The sequence below is a fragment of the Hyaena hyaena genome, unplaced genomic scaffold (genome assembly GCF_003009895.1).
Source record: "Hyaena hyaena isolate Hyena2069 unplaced genomic scaffold, ASM300989v1 scaffold_492, whole genome shotgun sequence".
NCBI lineage: Eukaryota > Metazoa > Chordata > Mammalia > Carnivora > Hyaenidae > Hyaena > Hyaena hyaena.
The window spans coordinates 1,361,655-1,386,736 of record NW_024081124.1 but is presented as its reverse complement, the minus strand read 5'-3'; the positions used below and the strand labels follow the sequence as shown (position 1 = coordinate 1,386,736).

At 52.1% G+C, this 25,082-nt stretch overlaps 2 protein-coding genes across 11 annotated transcripts in view; one reads left to right on the top strand and one right to left on the bottom strand.

Moving 5' to 3' along the window:
- The window catches only part of ZZEF1 (zinc finger ZZ-type and EF-hand domain containing 1), a 103,935-nt gene extending 90,869 nt beyond the window's left edge, over positions 1 to 13,066 (bottom strand). For all 5 annotated transcript variants that reach the window (XM_039254499.1, XM_039254500.1, XM_039254501.1 and 2 more), the window contains exon 1: positions 12,641 to 13,066. In XM_039254499.1, the coding sequence (XP_039110430.1) occupies positions 12,641 to 12,994 (354 nt within the window). In that variant the 5' untranslated portion in view covers positions 12,995 to 13,066. The remainder of the gene's footprint in view (positions 1 to 12,640) is intronic.
- Positions 13,067 to 13,519: 453 nt separating this feature from the next.
- LOC120246869 (neuferricin) lies at positions 13,520 to 24,073 on the top strand. Of its 6 annotated transcripts, XM_039254506.1 has the most exons (5): positions 13,520 to 13,823; positions 18,096 to 18,236; positions 21,593 to 21,779; positions 22,294 to 22,415; positions 23,442 to 23,535. In XM_039254506.1, the coding sequence occupies exons 1-5, from the start codon at positions 13,574 to 13,576 to the stop codon at positions 23,450 to 23,452; spliced, it is 711 nt and encodes a 236-aa protein (XP_039110437.1). In that variant the 5' UTR covers positions 13,520 to 13,573; the 3' UTR covers positions 23,453 to 23,535. The 6 variants fall into 6 exon arrangements, with proteins under 6 accessions (XP_039110437.1, XP_039110436.1, XP_039110438.1 ...); XM_039254505.1 differs by lacking the exon at positions 22,294 to 22,415 and having other exon boundaries at positions 23,442 to 24,073; XM_039254508.1 differs by lacking the exons at positions 13,520 to 13,823; positions 22,294 to 22,415 and adding an exon at positions 13,832 to 14,124 and having other exon boundaries at positions 23,442 to 24,073.
- Positions 24,074 to 25,082: the final 1,009 nt, after the last annotated feature.

Sequence of the window (25,082 nt, the reverse complement as noted above, 5' to 3'; positions counted from 1 at the left end):
CGGACAAGGGACAAGTGCATTTACCTCTGCTTCCTCCCGAAATCCCACTGAGACAACATTATAAAGGGAGTCTTGCCTGAGCACAGAGACAAGAGAAAATATTATATAACACAATACAATAAAATTCTGGGAGCTGAGAAACAAATGGATGTGTGGTGGAGCCATTCATGCGCAAGGAAGAGGCGCCCTGAGCTGGGAGTGGGCAAGCGGAGCACAGGCTGCTCTACGCTGCAGGACCCCCAAAGCCTTCTTAGGACCTGGCAGCAGCAGGCGCGGCTGAAGGCGGGAGTAAACGGTGGGAGATCCATCTCAAAAAGCAGTTAAAGCCAACTCTGCGTTGACGCTGATCTTAGTTAGGAATCACTGAGGGTTTCTTTTTAAGGGAAAAGGGTGACAGTGAGATTGTGTATTTTTTTTAGAGTTCTTACCTTTTAAAGACACATAATGAAAGATTAATTAATGGAGTATTTGTGGATGGAAAAGATTTGCTTCAAAATAATTTGGAGGAGAAGCAGGTAGAGTTTAGAGTAAAAAAAAATTGGCCTTGAGCTGGTAGCTGTTAGTGCTGGTGAACAGGTATGTGAGAATTCAATCTACTCGTACCTCTACTTTCTTATGTTTATTTTCTTTAATGTTTATTTATTTTTGAGAGACAGAAAGAGATAGAGCACAAGCAGTGAAGGGGCAGAGAAAGAGGGAGACACAGAATCTGAAACAGCTCCAGGCTCTGAGCTGTCAGCACAACGCCTGACAAGGGATTCGAACACACAAACTGCAAGATCATGACCTGAGCTGAAGTCAGAGGCTTAACCGACTGAGCCATGCAGGCGCCCCTACTTTCTTGTGGGTATGAGCGCTGGGTGTTATGTGGAAACCAACTTGACAATAAACTATTTTAAAGCTAACTAACTAACTAACTAAAACAGACATACAAACCTAAGAGATTCCAGAACTTCTCCCCAGTCAGAAGCAGGAAGGGGCGGTGACTTCCTCGAGAGAGTGGTCCAGACTCTCCGGACTAGGAAATACCAGGCACAGCTAAAAGGGTCAATACTGTACTGAAAACGGGCGCTAATGCCCACAGGCTCAAGGTTGGTAAGACTCGCCCTTCCTCTAGGGCTCTCAGAATGCTGGCAGGCAGCCTCACGCTCTCCAGGCAAGACACTCAGGGTTCTTCTCTGGGGACAAGCCCATGAGGACAGGCCTGGAGATGCTGGCCCTGGAGGGCGCCCCCTGTAAGGGCCCAGCACCTCCCAGTGAGGCTCAGCCATCAGCAAACCAGACGCATGGAGCCCCTGCGCCTTTAGCGCCGGCTCTTTAATGTGAGTGGGGGCAGCCCAGGACCACTAGACGTTTGAGGAAAGGCTTAATATGAAACACAGAAAAAACAAACTGGAGAAAAGAAAGGAGAAGAAGACAAAACTGTCAAGTAGATTATCATTAGTATCTTCATATAAATACTTTAAAAGATTTTTTTAATACCACTTTTACTGAAGTATAATTCACATCCCATCAAATCCGCCCGTTGAGCGTGCACAACCTAGCGGGTGGTAGTATATTCAGAGTGGGGTAGTAGCCGCCACCACCTAGTAAGCAAGGGCACTGCATCGTCATGAAGGAACAGGAGACTATTATTAAAACCAGTCTGTCCAGAACGTTTTTATAAGTTCTTGAAAGTGAACACATCACAGCAAAATGAAAATCTGAATACAGTTTGAAAGAGGAAATCTTAATAGGCTGGAAGGTAAGTTGACTGAGGGGCCCAGACTGTAGAGCAAAAAGACAGAATGACAAAGACTGGGAAAGAAAGAGGAAAACAACCAGGCCAGTCCGGGAGCCCCCTGTCCAAACACCGGGGGTTCTGGAGGGAAGGGGCACAGACAGCGCCGGGAGAGAAACGACACCCGTTACGATTCGAGAGGATTTCCCCAAACGGAAGGACACGAGTTTTGAAACTGAAGAGGCTGAACACCCTCCCCGGTGGGAAAAGGCACATCATAATGAGATTCCGTGACCCTGAGCAGAGAGAAGTTCCTACTTCCAGGGAGGAGCTACAGCGTCCGTGTCAGAGGTCAGGAACCAGGGGCCGAGTCCGCAGTTACGCCAGGAGCCGGAAGGCAATGGGAGCTGGGCCTTCAATGTTCGGGGGGCGCTCTCTCTAACCCTGAAGTCAACACGTAGCCAAAATACCACCAACTGTGACAGAGTGGAAAAAGACATTTTTACACACAACGAGGCTGTCAAAAAATGAACTAGTTCATGCCCCCTTAGTCAGAAAGCAACCAGAGGCTGTGGTCACCGGAATAAAGACCGTGCTGAGAAAGAGGAAGAATGGGGCCCAAGCGAGAGACAGAACGAGTCCCCAGGGTGCTGCCCTGCAGCTAAAGAGCCCTGTGTCCAGAATGAGGCAGGTCAGAAGGCTCTGGAGAAGAGGAGTCTCATGGAACTCCTTCCTGCGCGCTTGAACACGCTGAACGTGTTGGAAACACTCAGGCAATTGGCAGAGTGGGGGTTCCAGCAACGACAGGAGAGCAAAATATTAAGCAGAAGAAAAGCACCAACTCAGCTGTTAACGTGGGAGAAAAGATGTATAAGAAAGGGAAAGCTGTCGTGGGACGCTGCATGGCTCGGTGACACACACGATTCGTGGAGAGCGACTGAAACACAGCTGACACACCCTGCGGTGGGGGGGGGGGGCTGCCGGTGCAGGTGTGCAGACGCAGGCGAGGACAGGGTGGGGAAGCACAACTAAGGACGCATGTTCTGTGCTGGGAAGACGGATAAAGCCTAAAAACAGAACCCATAAAGCAATGCAAACATGACATCCGGGGTTACCCGGGGACCTACCAGCTGCAGCAGCCGAGTGACGACTTGGGGACAGTGAGACACATGCAGGGGTGCAGACGACCCAAGGGCTCTGTGCCCCGTGAGTGATGACAAGGAAAATAAGAAATCTGGGTATCCGCTTCAGGCACGGGACAGACTGCATGAGTAGTTTTATAATGTTAAGTCGTGTGATGCTCCTCCTCTGTAAACACTGGATGTATCAGCCACAAGACTTCTGGGCAACTGGAAAGATGCGAATATGGACGTCAGATGACACAGACGTGCACTGACGTGGAAAGGTGAAGGCCATGGACTAAAAAAGTAGGCTACGAAAGAATATTAGAAAGCAGTCTCACATTATTTTAAACATATATATGTATATATACACGCACTTCCCACATTAGTACAAAACCCCAGATATACTAACATGACAACACATACGTGAGTGTATGCAAAATAAGGCCTGAAAGAATAAGTGTTGCTAATCACAGTAACACGACAATCTAAATCGAGGGGAATTATCAAATATCAGGACATAAGAAGCACAATCCTGATATAAAAACTGGAGCCAATGGGCGTGGAGGGAGACAGAACAGAAGCTCAGGCTCCGTCTGCCCGGAGGCCCCACGATGTGAGAAGTACAGCGACCGCGGCTCCTTCGCCACCTGGCCACGGCGCAGCACGGCAAGCACTCAGGGTGTGAGGGCATCGGCACAGCCGCAGCCCGTTCTGCTGGGAAGGACATATGGTTTGGGAAGCTCGGAATGAACACGTGAGCAGTTCCTAGACTCCAGGTACTGTGCGTAACACCATTTATCCCTTATAGCGGCAACTACACTTACTATTAACTGGCCCATTTCATAGATGCACAGAGAGGTCAGATAACTTGCCTGAGGCCACACAGCTAGTACTGGAAGCCAGGACTCCAGAGCTCAGTTCTCAACTGTGCTCCCCTTCCTTTGCCCAGAGAAGGCCTGGGGGTCCCTGCAGTCTGGAAACTGAGGGTGTAAAACCTCTCTGAGCTCCTCTCTTTCCCCAACAGCACTTCATGTCCACGTTTACTCAGAATTAGCCTTCAACCCAAGACTCACTTTCTCTAATCCTCAAGATGGCACCCAAGTCCCACGCCCACCAAAGCTCTTGGCTTCCTGCTTGCTTCTTGCCTATCCAGGGCTCTCTGCTTCCCAACTCCTGCACTGATCACAGGCAACAAATTCCATAGAAGCAAGGCTACAAAAATAGTGACGTTTTTGCTATTTTTCATAGATTCTGTTGATCTGTCAACAGTTAATGAATATAATAAAAAGAATTTTCAAGCAAACAAAAACAAAGACATTTTGGGTGAGAGAAAAAATCAGAACAGCATGGCTAACAGCTTCAGCAAATAAATATGTAATTTCCCAACACTCGGAAACCGTCCTCAAAGAAACGTACAGGTTTTTCGAATACGTAACACCAAGTTTGTTTCACAGGCCTTCACGGAGCCTGGGCTGCTCACGCACTTGCTCAACACTCTCTGATAAGCAGCCACTACACACTACAACTTGTGCTGGGCTCTGCACGTAGGAAAAGAAACAGGGCACGGTCCTTGCCCTCCGAAGCTCTCACAGCCTTAGAGAAGGCCGTAAACCACAGCAGCAACACGATGCATGGCAATTATAACAAAATCACAGCACAAACAACCCCAGGACCTAACAGTTACCCACTGACTCAGCACCAGGCAGAGCTTGAAGGCCCTAACCTGGACCGACCCGTATTTTCCACAACAGCCCTGCAGGTAGGCACCCCCCTTTTACCAGTGTGCAGAGAGGTTAAGGATTTTGTTCAAGTCCACATGGTTAGCAGCAGTAAGCAACGGTGCCTTGGTTTGAATCCTATTATAATTTGGGACCCCGCACTAGGAATCCGTGTGCCATGAGCTAACACACCCAGAGGCCAGAGGCACCAGAGGCAGAGGGACGTTTGGGGAAAACGGAGAAAACCACGCTTGCACTCAGTCTTAACGAGTAACTAGGAACGTGTAAGCAGACGCAGGTGGGGCAGCCAGACGGAGTGCAGGGAAGACCATAGGGGCTGTAACGTGCTGCTGTGGCTGCAACGGAGGCAGCCAGAGGAAGAGACGCACAGAAGTCAGGATGGAAAGTTCCCAGCGCATAAGGGTGAGGAGCTCAATCTCACGGTAAAGCGACTGTGAGGCCTCTGGAGAATACTAAGGGTGGGGACAGCGCGACCGTGAGGCCTCTGGAGAATACTAAGGGTGGGGACAGCGAGTCGTCCAGGTGTCTACAAGCCCTCAGACTGGAACGGACGGCAACTCTCCACGCGCCTCTGCACAGTCTGCCCCCTTCTCCAGTGTCTCGGCGACACACACTGGTTTCTGGCGGCTCTGATGCGACAACTCTCTCCTCCACAGAATGACAGGGAAGGTGCCTCCTTCACGTCACCACTTGCGGGTGTGCAAAGCACACTCGGGCCCTGTGCCCCCAAATGGCCCACGGATCACTGGAAACAGATGGTCCGCACCGAGTCTTCCCTCCACCCGTTCTCCATCTCGTGCGGCTTCGGTCTCAGTCCCGTGCTGGCTGCCCCCGGGGGACCCTCAGGTTCAACATAACCGCAGAGCAGAGCTTCTAAAGTCACACTGGCTGAGCCGCTAGATGGAATACATTTCGTGTCACAGCCCCGTGTCCATAACACTGACATAAAAGCTTCGTGAAAGGACGCGACACCTTCTCTCACCGGGTACGATGCGCTCTGCCGTTTTCTGCTCCTTTCTCATCTGTTCAACACTTAACATGCAAATTAACACTCGCTTTCCAGTCTGGGGCCCAACCCCCAGGAGGGCACACCGGGCCTGGCGCCGAGCGTGTGAAGCAAATGTGCCCCCGCCTCCACGCAGCCAGCACCCATCTCCAGGCCGTGGGGACGCGGCCTCGTGGGTCTGCACCCCCTGGGCCAGGCCTCCACCCCCCACACCTGCCATGGGCTCTGCCACCCGCAGCACAACCACGGAGGCAGCGCCCACGTGCAGGCCCCACGCCGTGCAGCACGAGAAACAAGAGGTGCAGCACAGTCAGACTAAGAGGAAGTCCGCATTCAAGTACGGCTCCAGCCTCGGGGCTTCTGCTCTGGGAGACCCGGGGCAGAACTCTGGGCCCCCAAGTCTCAACCCCTCTTCCTGCTCAGCCTTTCCTCGTCACGGCTGTGAGCATCCAAAGCTTTCAGGAACAAGACTCCACCCAGTAAAGTGCGGAGAACGGTTCCTACGATCTCGTTAGAAGGCCGTTATTGACCGGCTCGCAGGAGAGACAGGAGCCGACTGGCTCGCTGCAGATCTCCGTCCGCCTGCCCTGGCCGAGGGCAGCACAGGACAGGGCTCAGACCAATCCTGTCTGACCCCCTAAACCAGCAGTGGGATCAAGACCATGGTACACACAGGGGACCAGAACAGGGGCAAGGACCAGGAGAAGGGACACACCAGGCTCCATACACAGGCTGCACACGGGTTCCATTTGGGAGAAACACGCCTGATCAGAGATCTGGATCTGATCTCAGCACCGCCACTTGCTGGCTGAGAGGCTCACCTCCCTACTCAAAACCTCGCTTTACCCATCTGCATGACCGTGTTGCATCCACATTGGAGTAAAGTACCGAAAGGGCTATTCCACAGAAGATGGAGCAAACAATCCTAGTGCAGAGCTAGAACCACAGAGGAAAGTAACACAGCAGAGGACAAAATCCCCACATACATGAGCAACTGTGAATGGGCTCGTCTGGCTAAAATTACCAGGAGATAATAGTGGAAAGGTATTAAGACCTAAAGGTTAGCCTTACATTTGATTGTGAAGGCAATGGGGAGCCGCTGAAGTTTCTACAGTGAGGCAGTACATGATGAAGTGGCATTTCGGAAATCAGGGAAAGATAAAACAGAGCTCCTCCATGTAGCTCTCTTAGACCATGAATTTCTCAGGAAGAAGCCAATACTACCATATGACCCAGAAAAGCACACGGGGCCCAAATAACCTCCAACTCAGCCAGCATCGCTCTCTTCCACACCGCCCCGTCACCGTCCACGGCCGTCACGGACTGAAGGTGCTCCTGTGGTGCTGGAGCGGAGCAGGCGGGGGAGTGGGGGTGGGCGGGGGGCTCACAGTCTAACCGCAGAACGAGACCAGACCGCGCTCTCCAGCGCCCGACAACGTGTACACAACAGGAAACAGGAGCCTCAAGGGAGAGGCTGAAACAGAAGTATACAAAAGACATGTGAATCATGTCACAAGGAGAGCTTGGTCCTGATCAGGGGACAGTCCGCACACAGGACAAGGTGGGTGTCCCACGGCTGGGCACAGAGCTCGTGCGGGTACTGGCAGACAGGCCCGCCTGTGGGCTCCAACCTGTTCCAGGGAAGATGTGTTTGACTTTTCAGGCAGAAGGGAGTCCCTGCAGGCTCTGGGCTGAGGGTGAGCAATGCCTGTAGCCTGCTTCATCCTAATGGTGCAGACGCAGGTCTCTCACCTTCGTGTCCTGAAAGGGTAGAGAATGACATCTGCACCGTTCTGCCTGCCATGGTTCTTGGGCTCAGGGCCACTCTAAATTAGCTGATTAATGCTTCTGACATAATAATGACAAATGGCATTTTTCTCTAAATTTCCTCTAAAACCCAACAGTGACTAAGAAGCTTTTTAAGTTTTCACTAAAACTATATTTAACTGTTTCCTCAAACATCAAAAAATACATTACTATAACGTGACAGATTGAAGATAAAACACAAGGCTGGAGAATGAGGGCAGCATGGTATTCAATCTGTTGAATTGACGTGAGGGCCCTATGAGGGAGGGCACTCGCTGGGCCCTGGCTGCGAGCCAGGACCGTGCTAAGATAATAAATAAATAAAAACGGCCCTTCCCTCAGATTCACAGCCCAACGAATTCCACAAAGTAAGCACCAAACCTAGGATGGCAAATTAATAAAATAAGATCTATTCATCTCAAATTCCCACCTGAAAGCCATCTGCTGTCATTCTGCGTTCGGCACCCTTTCCTGCTCTAGACTTTATGTGATTTTCTGGAAGCATCACGTACCGAGAGCACAAACACATAATCTCCAACCTCTATGTCAAATAGGCACAGAGATTTAATTTTAAGTCTACCACACTTCTGCACAGAAGTCGACTAGACATTGCTCCCTGAAACAGACCAGAAGCCTTCCCCACGGACCACACCCACCACAAGAAAAGGTATGTCACGCTACGAAATGATAATCCTTCAGACTTTGGTCTGTAGTACAATTCTGGCAACTTCCCTAGGACACCAGCTCAGCAACCAAGGTCGTAGGAACGTGCAGGCAAGACACCTGGGTGGACACAGATGGCAACACAGACTTGGAGCCCAAGAACGACACACAGAACGTGGAGACGCTCTGCACCCTAACGGCAGCACAAGCCAACGGTAAGCCCTCCCCTGTGCTCCAAGAAGAGAAGCACCTCCTCATTGTAGCTGCCGCCACAAAGACATTTTATTATTCTTTCACAAAAACCCTTACGCTCGTATTGAAGTATCATAACACATTTTCAGCGGCTTAGAATTAACTAAGACACAGAAATGTCTACGTGCTCAATTCAAAGGACAGACTTGCTTTAAAGCACAGAATCACATACATGGCTAATACTTAACTTCTTGGATATTACTAATATAATTACCCTGTACTTATGGATAGAACAACCACTGTGAGCTTATCTCAACAAGGTTTCTACTTAAAAAGTTTTTTTTTTTTATTTTTGAGAGTGAGAAAGAGCTTGAGTGGGGGAGGGGCAGAGAAAGGGAGACACAGAACCTGAGCTGTCAGCACAGAGCCTGATGCAGGGCTCGAACCCATGAACTGCGAGACCATGATCTGAGCCAAAGTTGGACGCTTACCGACTGAGCCACGAGGGCACCCCCCAATCAGGTTTTTAAACCTGAATAAGCTTTCACGTAGAGTCAGACTTGTTTTCTTACACTAACCAGTGCTAACCAGTGGGGGGCAGGTCACCAAATTTTAGTACCAAACCAGGCCCCAACTGTCCCCACACCAAATCTAACATAGGCAAATAAGACTTCAAGAAGAATACACAGTGCTTTTTTCTCAAATTTGAATTATCCTTGCCAGGCCTCCCTTGGCATGTAGGGGAAAAGTAAAGAATTAAGGCTGGAGCGCCCGAGTCATGATCTCACAGCTCACGAGTTCAGACCCGGCACTGGGCTCCCTGCTGTCAGCACAGAGTCCGCTTTGGATCCTCTGTCCTACCCTCTCTCTGCCCCTCCCCTGCTCACACTCTCTCTCGAAGCTAAATGAAAACATTAAAACATAGAAAGAATTAAAGCTTAAGAAAAAAGATGAGACTAAAGAAGAATGATCATGGAGAGGCAGGTCCTTGGAGGAGAAGGGCACAGTGTTCAGACAGAAGACTCACACTTGAGCGGCACCACCAAAACCCAATTTCCAGTCTTCCTTAGCGAGTCCCTGGACCCTACAGTGGCGTCAGTCTCCTCCTCAGCATGGTGGCTGCTGTCACCCACCGGCCCTGCACGGCTGGCCAAAGTCACCAGATACCAAGTATTGGAACACATTGTAGAGAAGGAGGGAGATGGTCACACATGTGAAAGAAGACTTCCCAACATGTATTTTGTGAGTCCGTCTACAGACACTTCACACTAAGACACAGCCCTAGATGGTAACGGGGGGTTTTACAAGAATAAAAGAAAAACTTGCATTTTACAAATCACCAGTTCTTATTGCTATGCTTATGACCCCTCAATGTTTCTTTTTGCCACATATGTGACAAAAGCACTGGGACTCTGTGCTTCATAACAGGAAGGTACAACCGTTCAGTTTTTTCTTCCCGTGTATTTCTTTAGTTACAGTGGCCAAGTGGCCTCTGGATTTAACTATGCTCAGCAGTCCATGGATTACCTCAAAGGGGTTCAAGTCCTCACCAAGCATCTTTTTGACTTTTGGTCACTGAAAGGGAAAGGAAAAAGAAGAAGAAGAAATCACATCAGACTAGGAGGGAGCAACATGCTATTTCCTCACTGGGCCGAACAGATGACTCTGCGCCTCCGCAGCCCTCTCTCCTAGGGCTCTCCAGGCTCACACACCCGAGACTCCAAGCCCCGCTGCACCTGGCTGCCCCATGGACGCATTAGGCTCAGCATGGCCAAACCAAACTCATCTTCTCTCCAGATCATCCCTTCCTGAGAAGGTTTCTGTTGCCAATAAATAACACTATCCCCTCTCCGACTGCTCAAAACAGAACTGCTGGAGTCATCCTTGATTTCGTTCTCCTTCTAATCCTCTACTTACTCCTAAGTCTCAGGACCGCTTATCCTAGTTCCTAAACAGCTCTCAGAGCTGTTCATAATGGCCTCCCAACCGCTCTGCTTGGATCCACTTCTCCAACGGGCTCTCCGTAAGGCAGCCACAACCACCCTGCGTAAAACTCCAGTTTCCAAACTCCTATTTAACAGAGGCTGTGGAGGACTCCCCACAGCCTGATTCCTGCCTAATCCTCTAGCCTTGCTCTCTCCTTCGATGTTCAGGAGTCTAGCCATGTGAGTCAAAGACTACTAATTATAACCCTATATACGCTCTCCTCTTTCACAGTAATTACACCCTTATTTTTCAGCTAAATACAAGGCCATGGAATAAAAATCTTTCCCAGCCTCCCTTGCAGCTAAGTGTGGGCATATCACTGGGCTTGAGCCAATGGGCACGCGAGCCCTGCCCTCAAGAAAGGAGGTGTGGCCCTCTCCTTCCCTTTTCCCTTTCCAGCTGGCATAATGTGCAAAGTGACAGCTGAAGGAATCATCTGGGTCACTAAGTAGAAGGTGGCTGTGGATGATGACAGCACAAGAAGACAGATGGAGCCAAGTCCCCGATGACTGAAATTGCCACGTCAAAGCTGGACTACTCACCTGGACTTTTCATATGAAGCCTGTTTACTATTTCAACCACCAATGCACTGGCTTTTCTGTCCCTTGAAGCAGTCTTGTCTAAGTCTCATACATCACACCATTCTTCCAGATTCTTCGTTCTCTGGACTTTGGTGCCCGTGATTCACTCTGCCTGAAACACGGTTAACCCTTCTGATTCCCGCCTACTTTCACCCTTCGATTCTGAGCTGAAACGTTACTCTCCACGTAAGTTTTCCTTGACTTCCTAGATGAGGTTAAATACGCTTGCTATTTTTCTCCCTACACTTTCCTTTGGCTAATACTCACCACACCTACAAGTGCTGGGCTCGTGTGAGTCTCCTTCAGTACTACATACTCTTTCAGAGGACCTATCTGCTTTTTCCACGGTCATCCAAGTATCTGGCACTCAGCACATGTCCAACAAATATTTGCTCAATGAACAGTATCACAGCCCTTGTGTGACCTCTGGGCCACACCCTGAGGACTTCTTGACCTCACAGTACGGAGCTCCTGTCAGCTCCACCTGCAGCTATACTCCTATCAGACGCTCTCAATGTAAATGCTGTCTCCCTCCATTCCCTTCTAGACAATTCTGAAATGTGCCAGCTCCTTCAACTGATCTGCACAGCCCTTACTGGCACCAGTTCATTTTCTCTTAATACGCCTAGAGCTCGAGTGGAAAGTAATATGTGAACTCTTGGAATTAATGTATACATGGAGACCCTTCACTAACTAATACGGTCACATTTTCAAGAACTGAGATGTCTTACAGGATTTTTTTTAAATATAAGAAACATGCAAACCACATTATCTGAATTCTGACCATATACAGGAAACAGTCTCAAAATATTTAAAAACCCTCTGGCTATAAAGTGTACATCGCTTTTTAACCTCATTACAACTACCTGTCAGTTTACTGCTTTATATACTCACCCTCCACTGACACTGAAGATTTTACATGGTTTACTCATTTTCACAAAATAAACATCTTTTTGTTATAACACTGCAGAGGAGGCGGCAGTGGGACATAAGACAAACAAGCAAACAAAAATCAAAGGAGCTGAGTGATAGCCTTCGGTTGCCAATGATTCAGTGGGTGACCCGGGATCCCTTCGTTTTTAACTCTACAATGAAAGGTACCGGTGATTCCTAAGATCCCCTTGAAGAAAAAATATTGTTGCCATATCAATTTGCTATTAATCACTTAATAGAGATGCTGCTGGTGATTTATGCCAAAGACTGTATGATTACCAGTATTTACAGGAAATCTGACATTTGTCTATCAGTTTTAGGTTACATGGAGGTTTTAATGAGTCTAAACTATGGTCCTTAAACTATCTGAAAATAAACGTATCCTCTGGAAATGCTAGCTTTTGTGTGCGACAAGAAGGGCTCTTGGAATGTGAGATTTTCCACTATGTGTCATTTTCCTCCCACATTTGTTAGGTGCCCACACTGGATTCGGCAGGTGCTCTGTAAAACGCACCGGTCAAAAGAACAGAATGGTTTTCTGTTTTCACTGCCGCTCCCTTGTTCCCGTGGCCTCCCTTCCCTTACACGGTCCCAGAGCCCGCGAAGGGGGATCCGGAGAGCAACTGATTCAGCGTCAGGCCCCAGCACAAACGTCTGGGCTTGTCCCGTACTTCAAGCACGAACGGCCTAGCCTGGGCTTTCCGCATCTCTAGTAACAGTCAGAGGTTCGCAGCCGTCTCCCGGAGGCTACAGGCTGGAAGCGGCGCCCCTCGCCCCCATTCTCCCGACCTGCGGACCTTACGGGCTCCTGCCCGGCCCGCGCCGCCCACCTCTTCACACCCCAGAAGGGGCCGCCCCGCCCCCAGCCCGCGGTCGCCCTCGGCCCCGACCTCCTCGAACTGCTCGCCCGAGCAGCCGGCGCCACGAGCCTCCAGCAGCTCCCGGAACTGCTCCAAGGTGACGGACTCTTCGCCGCGGCCCAGCCGCTCCTCCAGCCAGCGCAGCAGCGCGCCGTGGTGCCTGGACACCAGGGACTCGCAGGGCGGCGTGGGCCGCAACGCCGCCGCCGCCTCCCGCAGCCGGGCCGGCTCCAGCAGTGCCGCGGCGGGCGGCAGCCCGGGCGCCGCGGGGCCCGGGCCGGGGGTCGCGCCCGAGTCTGCGGCCCAGTCCCGGTGCGGGCCCCAGCCCTCGCCCCCGGCGGCGGCCGCTTCGTCTTCGCTGCTGTGACTCGGAGCGTTCCCCATGGGGTCTCCGTCTCGGGCGTCCGGCTCTGCCGCCGCCGCCTCCCTGCCTAGACCTGTCAACCTCCGGCGGCACCCGGCGGGCGGGGACAGGGAGGGGAAGACGGCGGCAGCAGCAGCTTCCGGCTTCGTCGCCGTCAAGCGAGGACTGCCGTCGCAAAGGCGCCGTCAAGCGAACTGTATCAGCTGCCGTGAGACAGCACGCGGAGGACGGCGTCGGCAGCGGGTGGAGCCCCGATTTCCGAGGGCGCGAGTCCCTCCTAACGTCTACGTCATGCCGCAGCCTCCTTTGCCGCCATTTTTGTGAGGGGCGACAGCCGGCGCGGCCAGGCCTTTCGCGGCTTACTTTCTCGGTGTCTCTCCGCGTTCTCTAGCTACGCCGGAAAATGGCTGAACGGACTCGGGGCCCGGGAGTGACCTTCCGCCACGGCCTTTTTCCCTTCAGCCCTCCCTTGTCCCCTCGGTGACGCGGGCGGGGGAGAGAGGGCGTCGCGCCGGTGACGTCGCGCCTGCGCCGCCGCCATCTTGGCCGTGGACGGTGGGGCGGCGGCTGGCGAGGCGCCGGCGCCCCGCGGCGTCCGGATGCCGAGGCTCGGCGGGCGGGCGCTCTGGCTGGGCCTGGCGGCGGCGGCGGCGGCGGCGGCGGCGGCGCGGTGGCTGGGCTGGTGGGGCGGCCGCGCCGGCCCTCGCCTGTTCGTCCCCGAGGAGCTGGCCCGCTACCGCGGCGGCGCCGGCGACCCGGGCCTCTACCTGGCGTTGCTCGGCCGCGTCTACGACGTGTCCCCCGGCCGGAGGCACTACGAGCCCGGGGCCCACTATAGCGGCTTCGCAGGTACCGGCGAGGCGGCTCACGCCGTGTTCTGCTGCGACGCGGGCCCGTGGCCGCCTCTGCGTCGTCCGTTCGTGCACCGACTCATCCACTCGTTCGTTCGTTCATTCATTCATTCCCCGGGGAGCTTGGTCTCCCCGCTTCCCTCAGACCGGGGCGAGCGGGACTGGCCGACTGTCACCGGCCCCTCCCTTCCCTGGGTGTCCCACCCGTTCTTCGCGACGTAGGTTCGAGAAGCAGGCCTCCTGCGTCTTCAGCTGCCCACCGGCCGCAGCCCCCGCCCGTGCGTGGCCCGGGGCACAGGGTGAGCGAGACCTAGTCCCTGACCTCCGAGTACCCGACCGAGTCCGCCGCGTCTGGAGGGGGTTCCCACCCAAAGTACCCTGTCTTCGCCCCACTCCCGGCCTCTCCTAATCACAGTACGTTTGGTTTGAGTTGTTCGGCTTCCAGGGCCGGTGCGCGGGTCTCCGTTACAGGTTCTGAGGCAGGAACGCGGAGAAACGGTCTGGGCAGCGTCGTAGCCCTTCATCCCGCAAAACGGCTGCACAGACGTGAGGCCGGCAGCCGGTCAGGCGAAGTGTGTTCTGTCTCCAGCTGAGGGGGTCGAGGCGTGTGGTTGCCTACAGCCCTCACGAGTAAGTGCCGACAGGCGTGAGCCCAGGGCCACAGCCCAGAGGGACAGCCATCTACCCGGTTAAGGAGGAAGACATGCGGAGCGTACGGGCAGTGACCAGGCTGATGTTTAAGGAGCATTTTCCATTTGTCATCGTCTTGGGGAATCGGGAAGCTGCATCTGGTACCTAAATACAAGTCACTACCCTGTGGCGAGAACTTCAGGGCCGGAAGCGTGGACAGAAGGAATTGAGGTCAGCTGGTGTTGCCGCTCAAACAGCCAGGCAAGGAAGGGACTTCCCAGAGCTGCACCAAGGCCGAGAAGCAGAGCTGGGACCGGGGTCAGAGGAGGGACGGTTCGTGGTGCACAGCTGCCAGGGAGGGATGCACACGTGTGAACACGAAACCTTCCATCTCTGGGGTCATGTTTCCTCTGCAGCGTGCTCTACTGTCTGCTGAGTTCCTTCGTGCCCATTATTCATTCAACACCCATTCATTGACCACTGCCATGCAGCCCGCCATGTGCCAGGTGCTAAGGGATCAGAAATTAATGTTCCCCACGACCCACACCCTCTAGGAGGGTCTAGCAGATGTATTCCTTTATTGAGTCGTTCATTCAGTGTTTTATTATTTTTTATAAAGATAGAATTCACAGAATATAAAATCTACCTTTTACAGCATACAATTCAGTAGTTTAAAAAATTTTTTTTAATTCTTTATTTTTGAAGGGGAGAGAGAGAACGAGAGCATGAGCAAGCACAGGGGAGGGGCAGAGAGAGAGAGGGAGACACAGAATCCAAAGCAGGCCTCAGCAAGCTGTCAGCACAGAGCCCGACACAGGGCTTGAACCCACAGGCCATGAGATCACGACCTGAGCCGAAGTCAGATGCTTAACCAACTGAGCCACCCAGGCGCTCCTAGTTTTTAATATAGTCAGAAAGCTGTGCATACATCACCCCAATCTAATTCCAGACGTTTTTATACCCCCCAAAAGAAACCCCATAGCCACTGGCAGTCACTACGCAGTCCTTCCTACCCCCCAGCCTCTGGCAACCACTGTCTACTCTCTGTCCGGACATTTCATATAAGTGGTATCATACGTGTGGCCTTTGTTCCTGGCTTTCACTCAGCACATGTTTTCAAAGTTCATCCAGGCCATATCGTCATGTATCAGTACTGCATTCTGCCCGAGGACCAAATGGTACTCCATATTATGTATATACCACATAGTGTTTATTTGATTATAATTTGTTGGACATTTGGGCAGTTTCCACTTTGCCTGTTATGAAACAGCACTGCTATGAACCTACGTGGACACACTTGGGTGTGGTCGTATGTTTCTAGTTCTCTTGGGTCTATACCTGAGAGCAAAATTCCTGGGTCACGTGGTAACTCTTGTGTTTCAGTTTGAGAAACTGCCACATTGTTTTCTAGAGCGGCTATGTTCCCAACACTGGTGTCTGAGACTTCCAGGTTTTCCACATTCTCGCCAAATTTGTTATCTTTTTTATTGTCGTCTTTTTGGTTATAGTCATTTTAATGGCTTTGATGTGGTATCATCGTGGTTTTATTTGCATTTCCTTAATAACTAAAGCTGTTGAACAGCTTTTTCTGTGCTTGTTGACCATTTGTATATCTTCATGGAGAAATGTCTGTCCAAATCCTTTGTCCATTTTTTAATTGAATTGCCCTTTTATTGAGTTGTGAGAGTTCTTCATATACCCTGGATACTAGACTCTTATCAGATCCATGATTTGCAAATATTTTCTCCCATGTCATAGGTTGTCTTTTCATTTCTTGATGGTTTGCTTTAATGCACAAAATTTTTAATTTTTGATCAGGTCTAGTTTATTAATTTTTGGTAGCTTGTGCGTTTGGTGTCTTATCTAAGAAACCATCACCTAATCCAAGATCACAAAGATTTATATCTATGTTTTCTTCTAAGAGTTTATAACTTTTGCTTATACATTCAGGCCTTTGCTATATTTCAAGATAACTTTATATATGATGTGTTCTTTTGCATATTGCTATCCAGTTGTCCAAGCATCCTTTGTTGAAAAGACTGTTCTTTCCCCTGGGGCACTTAGGTGGCTCAGGCGGTTAAGTATCTGTCTCTTGATTTCAGCTTAGATCATGATCTCACAGCCATGAGGTTTAGCTGTGCCTCAGGCTCCACGCTAGGATTCTCTCTCTCCCTCTCCTGGGCGCTTGCACACACGCTTTCTCTCTCCTAATAAATAAATAAACATTTAAAAAAATGACTATTCTTTCCTCCTTCGAATTATTGAAAATAATTATAAATAACTGATTTATTGAAAATTGATTACAATGCATGGGTTTCATATAGCCAATATTTATTGATAATTATTAAAGAGTAGGCACTACCAGACACTGGGGAATCAATACTGAGTCTGGTATGTTCTCTTCCTTGATGAAACTTGCAGACTAGTAGAAAAAAAAGGCATTAAATAGTTACTGCGTGAACAATTAATGAATTATTTTTGTGACAGTGTTAAAACACGCTTGTATTGCCAGAGGCCCTAACCTAACGGGGGAGAGGAGAGAGAGGAAGAGAGCATGGTGGAAAGGCGGGATTGGTGGCTAGCAGTATAGGGCCCTGAGTACTGTGTTAAGGAATCTGGATATTATTCTAGGGCAAAAGGAAACCACTGAGAATTATTTTTTATTTTTAAAGTTTATTTATTTTGAGAGAGAGAGAGAGAGAGAGAGAGCGCGCGCATGAGCGGGAGAGGGGCAGAGGGGCAGAGATAGAATCCCAAGAAAGCTCTGCATTGTCAGCCCAGTGTGGGGCTTGATCTCACGAACCATAAGATCATGACCTGAACTGAAATCAAGAGGCAGATGTTTAACCGACTGAGCCACCCAGAAGCCGCTGAGGATTTTTAATCAAGAGAATGACATCAGTCATGTTTAAAATACCAGTGTAAGTGTTGTCTAAAAGCAGGGAAAGAACGAACGTAAGGAGAGCCGCTAGGGGTGTACTTTGGTAGTTCAGGTGAGTGACAGTGGCCACCTGAGCCAGCTTTGTAGCACACAGAAAGACACACAGGTAGGAGAACTACTTAGGGAGACATTGAAGGATGTAAGGGATGGAAAAGGAGGTGTCTTGGACTGCATTTCTGGACTTAGCAACTGGGTGACATTTACCAAGATAGGAAATACTCCAATAGACGCAGGCTTCCTGGGCCTGGGGGTGCTGGTTAGTGTGGACGTTTTGAACCCAGGACGTTTGTAAACACCTAAGCGACATTGAGTAAGTAATTGGACACACCGGTCTGGACACCCATCAGGAGAAGTCAGGCAATCTTGGGCGTAGAGGTGGTTGTGAAAACACGGGAGTAGACCGCAGAGGGGGAGGCGCTGGTAGGAAACGAGCCAGAGAGAGAGGAGGAAGGCCAGGAACATAGTGTCATGGAAGCCTGAAGACACGGTCAGTCAGTGCTGCCGAAGGTGAATGAACAACGTGATAAACGCCAAAATAAGTGTCCCAGACCCAGGCGCATCTGTCCCGGAGCGGGGGAGGGGGCTTTTCTTGGAGATGGGGAGTAGGGGTTCTCAGAAGTCTCTCAGAAAATAGGCCCTTGAGTTGGTGCAGTGCCAGCGATTGGCAGGCTAATCGACGTGGACCCTTCTCTCCTGCAGGCCGGGATGCGTCTAGGGCGTTTGTGACAGGGGACCGCTCTGCAGCAGGCCTGGTGGATGATGTATCCGACCTGTCGTTTTCAGAGATGCTGACACTTCAAAACTGGCTTTCGTTCTACGAGAAGAATTACGAGTTCGTTGGTAGGTGATCCACAGGCCGTTTCTGTAGGTTCTATTCAGCTGTCTTGCAGTTTTGTCAAGGGGTTAGAGCTACGGGGATTGGACTTGAGGTTAAGATCTGTAAAATAAATGCCCGTGGATTTTTCACCTTAAACTTTGGTTGTTAGCGTGGCAGAGAGTCCCAGAAGGACGTGGCTGGGACACTGGTTTCCGTCGCTCGTAATCTTGAGAGAGGACGGTGTGGCTGTTCGGGTTGGCCTGTTGTGCCCGTTAGTGAGTGCCTGAGCCACCCTTGAACAACCAGCTCCCTCACTGTGCCCCAGGCATCGGGTGTCAGCACCCCGTCAGGAAGGCTTGAAGCCTCAGTCTGTGTGCAGTTCTGACAGTGATTTATTTTGTCTTGTAAGGAGACGTACTTTAGTCTGTGTCCATCCCAAAGGAATGGTCTCCCAGGAGGAAGTCAGGCTAATCCCGTATTTATTAAAGCCGGTCATGTAGGATGCTGCACTTGCTACCTACTGGTGATGCTTGAGGGAATCGCCTTTTTGTTTTTTTAATGTTTTATTTATTTCTGAGAGAGAGAGACAGCATGAGCAGGAGAGGGTCAGAGAGAGAAGGAGACAGAGAATCTGAAGCAGCTCCAGGCTCTGAGCTGTCAGCACAGAGCCTGACGCGCGGCCCAAACCCATGAACCGTGAGATCATGTCCCGAGCTGAAGTCGGTTTTTTTTTTTTTTGTTTCTCTTTTGCTCCTTGTTTTTCTTTTTTTATATATACTTTTTTTTGTTTTTTTTATATTTTTTATTCTTTATACTTTATTTTTTTTTTTTTTCTTTTAATTTTGTTTTTTTTGTTCTTTTTTTTTTTCTTTTTTTCTTTTTTCTCTCTTTTTTTCTTTTTTGTTACATTTTTGTTGTTTTTTGTGTTTTTTTTGTTTCTCTCTTCTTTTTTTTGTTTCTTTTTTTGTTGTTTTTTTTCTTTTCCTTTTTCTTCTTTTTATTTTTTTTGTTTTTTTTTTTTTGGTTTCTTCTTTTTTGATTTTTTTTTTCTTTTTTTTTTCTTCTTCTCTCTCTTTTTTTTTTTTGTTTTTTTTTTTTCTTGTTTTTTTTTGTTTTTTTTCTTTTTCCCTCTTCTCACTCTCTTTGTTTCTTTTTTTTTTTTTTTTTTTATTCCTTTTCTTTTTTTTCTCCTTTTTTTCCTTTTTTTTTCTTTTTTTCATTTGTGTTTTTTTCTCCTTTTTATTTTTTTTTGTTTTTGTGTTCTCTCTTTTCCTTGTGTTTTTTTTTTATATTTTTTTTTTTTATTTGTTATATATTTTTTTTCATATTTCTTTTTTTTTGGTTCTTTGAGTGTGTTTAGTGTGTTTTATTTTATACTTTTTTTTTTATTTTTGGTTTATATTTTTTTGTTTTTGTTTTTGTGTGTTTTTTTTTTTTTTTTTTAGTGTGTGTGTGTGTGTGTGGGGGTGTGGTGTGTTTTTTGTTTTTAGTTTTTTTTTGTTTTTTTTTTTTTTTTTTCGCGTGTTTTTGTTTTTTTTTTGTGTGTGTTTTGCGTTTTTTTCCTTGTTTTTCTTTTGTTCTCTTATTCCTCTTTAGTTTTTTTTTTTTTTTTTTGTTTTGTGTTTTGTTTTGTTTATTTGTTTTTTTTTTTTTTTTTTCTCTTGTTTATTTGATTTTTCTTTTTTTTGTTTTTTTTACTTTGTGTTTTGTTTATTCTTTTTTTGTTGTTTTCTTTTTTCTTTTTTTGTTTTTTTTATTTCTTTTTCTTTTTTTTCTTTTTTTTTTTCTCTCTTTGTGTTTCTCTCTTTTTTTACTCTCTTCTTTATTTTTTTTTCTTTTTACATAGATTTTTTTTTTGTTTTTTTTTTTCTTTTCTTTTTCTTTGTTTTTTTTTTTTTGTTTTTTGTTTCTTGTTCTCTTTTTTTTTTTTTTTTTTTTTTAATTTGTGTTCTCTTTGTTTTTTTTTTGTGTGTTTTGTTTTTTCTTTTTTTGTGAGATACATTTTTTATATTTTTATTTTTTTTACATTTCTTTATTTTGTTTTGTTTTTTATATATATATTTTTTGGGGGGGGGGGGGGGGTCTGGCACCTTTAGAGCAGATGATCGGGGGAGGCCTCTAGGCGGGGCTGGGATGAGGGGCAGTCAGATTGAGGTCTGAGGAGAGAACTTTCTAGACTGAAGGAACAGCAGTGCTGAGGCGAGGAGCAGCTAGGCGCAGTCAGGGAAGAGAGGAAGCCCGCGTGCTGGACCCACAGCACGCCGGGGAGGGAGGGGGTGGCGGGCAGAAGTCTGTATTTGATCCACGTGCTTCAGAAGCCACGGGGGGGTCCAGACCAGGCGTGAAGGGGACAGGATGGGACTCATGTTTTCCGAAGACGGCTGGGTTGCTTTGTGGGGGAAGAACGGTGGGGCGGCATGGTCGGGAGTGGGTGGAGGCCACCACTGGGGTCCACAGCTCGGGTGCGGGGGGTGCGGGGTAGAAACAGGGCAGGCGGACTCGCGGTGTCTTTTAGAGGCTGGATGGACCGTGTCTGCTGCTGGACAGACTGCCGTGGGAGGAGGTGGCGGCCTGTGCACAGCACTGAAGTCGGGACCTGAGGGGTCGCCCGGATGCTGGGCACGCGGCACGTAGCGCCCCTGCCGTCTGGGCACAGCAGGGGCAGGTCATCCCTTCGAGAAGCCCTTTGCTGCTGCTTCTCGAGAAGCCCTGGTGCGGCAGGTGCTGCCCGGATGGGGCCTGCACCGCGGGACGCAGCGAATCCCTGCCCCTGAGGGGTGACTGCTGGGGCTCAGGCCCGCGGACCACTTGCAGGCTTGTCTGGGAGACTCTGAAACCGCACTAAGGACTGAGTGGGACTGAGTGGGAAGAGGACGGTGGGTGGAGAACCTGAGCTCTAGCCTCCCGGCCCCCCCGGCTACGCAGCCTCCCGTCTCTCCTGGGAGTCGGGACCCCAATTCCTTTCTTACAAGTGCGTAAGAGGGTTCACAGAACGACGGCAGAGAGAGCACAGTGCCTGATGCCGAGTAAATGCTCAACAGAGGGCTTATTTGTAGTTGTACAGGAGGAAATAATTTAAGCTTGGGAAGAACTGAGCCACAGATGTTGCCCGATCAGCCAGTCGCTTGTGTGACAAGTGCCCGGAGCCCTGCGGGGCAGGGAAGGATGGGTCAGGGAAGCCGCGTCTGCACGTGCGGCAGGGCCGACGGCCTCCATGCTGGAGGCGTCCACAGCTAGAGCAGGGGTCTTGTGGGACACTGGGGAGTTCTTGCTCTGCAGGTCAGAACCCCTGGGGACTCGCACTTCATCACGGAGGGGAGGCATTTGCTCGTGTGTCCCTCCCGCTGTGACGCTGATCTCCGCTCTCCTGTCGCTGCAGGAAGGGTGATCGGAAGGTTCTACGGAGCAGACGGCCTCCCGACCCCAGAACTGACCCGGGTAGAAGCCATGGTCACCCAGGGCGCGGAGGCAGGCAGGCGGGCCCTGGAGGAGAAGCGGAAGTTCCCGCCGTGCAACGCCGAGTGGAGCTCCAGCAGGGGCAGCCGGCTGTGGTGCTCCCCAGAGAGGTGAGCGGGCTCCCCTAACCCTTCCCGCCTCCCCCAAGTCGTCCTGTCCACGATCCAGCGAAGCCCTAACCCAGCTGTTGACTCGGAGACCTTTTCAAAGGCCACACGCTCTGGGGAGCCACCTTCAATGTTGTCTCCGTGTTGGAGCCTCCCGAGCCCAGAAAACATCACTGCCAGTGAGGTCAGGCTTGAGAGCGGGGCCTGTGTTCTGTTTGCTTCAGTTCCCCAGAGACGCGGGTCTGGGCGTGCGAAGGCCTGAGTACCGCTGCTTGCTTTGGCCTGTTGATCCATCCCAGGGCCTCCGTTGCCTCCGCACAGGTCACTCCTGCCTGCGGGAGACAGGGGTGAGGCAGTGGGGACAGCCACTGGCAGCGAGAACCTGAGATGCCGTCTTAAAGTACGGCCTTGCCCGCAGAAATTAAGCGAGGTGTGCCCGGTTAGGGTAGATGCCGCAGGGATTATCCCGGGTTGTTTGGGGAGCGGGAGACAAAACGTTTTTCCTGCTGGTTATCAGGCCAGCCTGGACCCAAATGCACTTGCAGCCGTCGGTCCCCTTCGCCGCGGTGCGGAATACGGACGCCCCCACGCACCAGCCCCACGGGCCTCCCAGGAGGAGCCCCGCTCTCCCTGAGAAGGGTAGGGAAGCCGCTTCCCAGGGTGCTGTGTAGATCCACCCCCTTCTGCGGGGAGAGGCCTTCTTGCCCTGCTTGTGGCCGGCTCCGTGTGCAGACAGAGCAGCCAAAGCCAGCCGCCGGCCCTGGGCCCGGCCCCGGCACCGTCATGGGTCCACCGGCTCACTTCAGGGAAGCAGGGGCGCACCGGCCGAAGGAGAGCTCCTGCCGTCCAGTTCCCAAGAGACCCGGCCTGCCCACCCGCGGGGAGGGGCTGGGGCACGGGGACCCGGGTCCCCTGGGAGGCTGCCTCCCCCGCCAGCCCCGGCGCTGTGGCCCCTTCTTGCCTCCGTGCCTTCCCCACCCTGACAGGTCCGCCCTCGGCCGTCTCTGCTCAGACAGGGACTGGGGGTGAAGCGAGGTTGCCCGGGGGGAGGAGGCTGGAAGGAGGGCCTTTCTGAGCCCTGACAGCCTGTTCTTGGGGGAGCTGCTGGCGGGGTGGTTTCTAACCAGGTCTTGGTCCCAGACACTGGGACGTCCACGGGGCACCAGGTCCAGAGCCTCACCTTCCTTGTGAGCCCGCGGGGACTGCGCCTTGGCCCCGGGCGGGAGGGCGCCCAGGCCGTGCTGGGCCAGAGCACCGTGCTCCACCTCTGAGGCCTCCTCACATCCAGGGTGGGGCCTCTCGCAGGGACGACCCGTTAGCCCAGGGTGGCTGCCTCAGTTGCCCACCTGCACCCTCAAGCCGCAGGCCGTAGGATGGAGACGCAGCCTGGTGCTGGGGTGCAGCAGAGAACGGGGAGGAGGCTCAGGGCCAGATGCTGCTTCTGAGAAGCTCCCGGGCCAGTGGGGGGGTGCCTGCTCCTGGGAAGGCGCGGGGCGGGGCGGGGGCGGGGGCGGGGCGGGAGATGCTGGAGGAGTTGAGAGCGCGGAGGGCTGGGCACGCGCTGCACACCAGCACCTCAGGAAGACGCCCCCTCACTCCTCCGTCCCCCGAGACTCCCGCGTTCCTGTTCGTGCTGCTGAGAGTCTCCTCTTCTTCTGTCCTTAGTGGAGGAGTGAGCAGAGACTGGACCGGTGTCCCCAGGAAGCTGTATAAGCCAGGGGCCACGGAGCCCCACTGTGTGTGCGTGAGAACCACCGGACCCCCCAGCGACCAGGCCCAGGGCCTCCCCGCGCACACAAACCGCGGGGACTTGGATCACCCCAACTTGGGGGAGTACGCAGGCTGTCCCCCGCTGGCCGTCACCTGCTCCTTCCCACCGCGATAACCACCGACGGCCCTGCCTGACGCACGCACTCGTGGCGCCCGCCCACGCCCTCCTGTGCCTGAGATGGGAGCGTGGGTGGCCGCCTGCCCGTGGCCACTTGTCCCCCAGACCTGCCTGCCCCCTTCGTCAGAGCCCTCAGGGGTCAACCAACCCCCAGACTGACGGGACGGCCAGGCACCAGGCTCTGGGCTCCAGCAGCATCCGGCACTGGCAGACACGCCCGGAGAAGCCACGTCAGTTAACACGTCAGCGTAAGTCCCAGGTTCCTCGCTGGCCGAGCTTGTGACCCCTGACCCTTACCACCTTTCGTATGTCTGAGACCCCTGCCCAGAGCCACAGCCCCCAGTAGTTGGTCTGAGCAGAGCCAGGACCGTGAGAGACGACAGTAAAACCACGGAGGCTGGTTCTGGAAGTGGACGGGCGTCTACTCATTTGGAGGCAGTAGATCCAGAGGCTTCTGAACAGAGCAACAATTTGAAGCGAGGACACTCTGTGTCTTTTAAACACTCCGGTGTGGGAGACGCCTGCAGCCACGTACAAAGCGGTTTCCCATCCCTGCCGGCTGCGTGTCCAGGGCCGCCCGTACTCCCGGCGCCGACCCGACGAGCTTCGTACGCAGGTCCCACCTTCAGGCGAGGCCGCGGAGCCCGGTGCCGTCCCAGATCCGAGTCTGCCCCCCGGCTCCTCCCTACACACCCGCCGTCCTTCACGGTGAACTCAGCAGCTTTCCAGACCCGCCCGCTAGACAGTGAGGCTGCCTCCCGTCCGCTGGCAGCAGGGGGCACCCGGACACCCCAGGACCACCCTCACCCGCCGCCGCCCGCCTCCGCGCTTCCCTCCAGTCACGAAGGAAACCCGCTCTGTTGCGCTAATCTGCTTCCCGCCGCGGCTCTGAGAGCGGCCCCTGCAGCCTCCACTCGCCCCACGTCAGTCACCAGCCCTGCCCTTCCCGACCCCTCGGCCACAGCCTTCCCAGACCCGTCCCACCCGAGGGCCCGTGGAACCCTCCCGTAGCTCTCGCCGGGTTCCCCCAGGCGCCCCTCTCAGCCCGAGCCCCCCCCCCCCCAGGGCTCCCACATCAGCTGCGTCCAGGTAGGCGGCTCCCCAGAGCACTTCCGAGGCACCCCGACTCCACGTTTCTGTCCCCATGGCCACGCGCACCCAGTCACGGCAAGTGAGGACCCCGGGAGCCACGCAGGACCGCCTTCCGCTGCCACTCTGCCCCTCCCACCCAGCCCCCAGCCCCCCGGTCTCCCCGCCCTCTGCGTTGCTGTGAGCAGTCCCCCTGAATGACCGCGGTGGCCCCACATCCACCCCTGGGCCGCGGGGACCCTCCAGCTATGGGCCCCCTCCCTCCGCCCCGGTGCCAGCGGGGGGCCTCCACCAGGCTGTCCCCCTTCCTGTGCTCGGTTTGTCTACCT

Bases quoted from the DNA above. Each gene is read 5' to 3' on its own strand.
- LOC120246869 (XM_039254505.1), top strand. From the start codon at position 13,574: ATGCCGAGGCTCGGCGGGCGGGCGCTCTGGCTGGGCCTGGCGGCGGCG. The intron at 13,824-18,095 runs GTACCGGCGAGG...TCTCTCCTGCAG, and splicing joins CCACTATAGCGGCTTCGCAG to GCCGGGATGCGTCTAGGGCG. The intron at 18,237-21,592 runs GTAGGTGATCCA...CTGTCGCTGCAG, and splicing joins GAAGAATTACGAGTTCGTTG to GAAGGGTGATCGGAAGGTTC.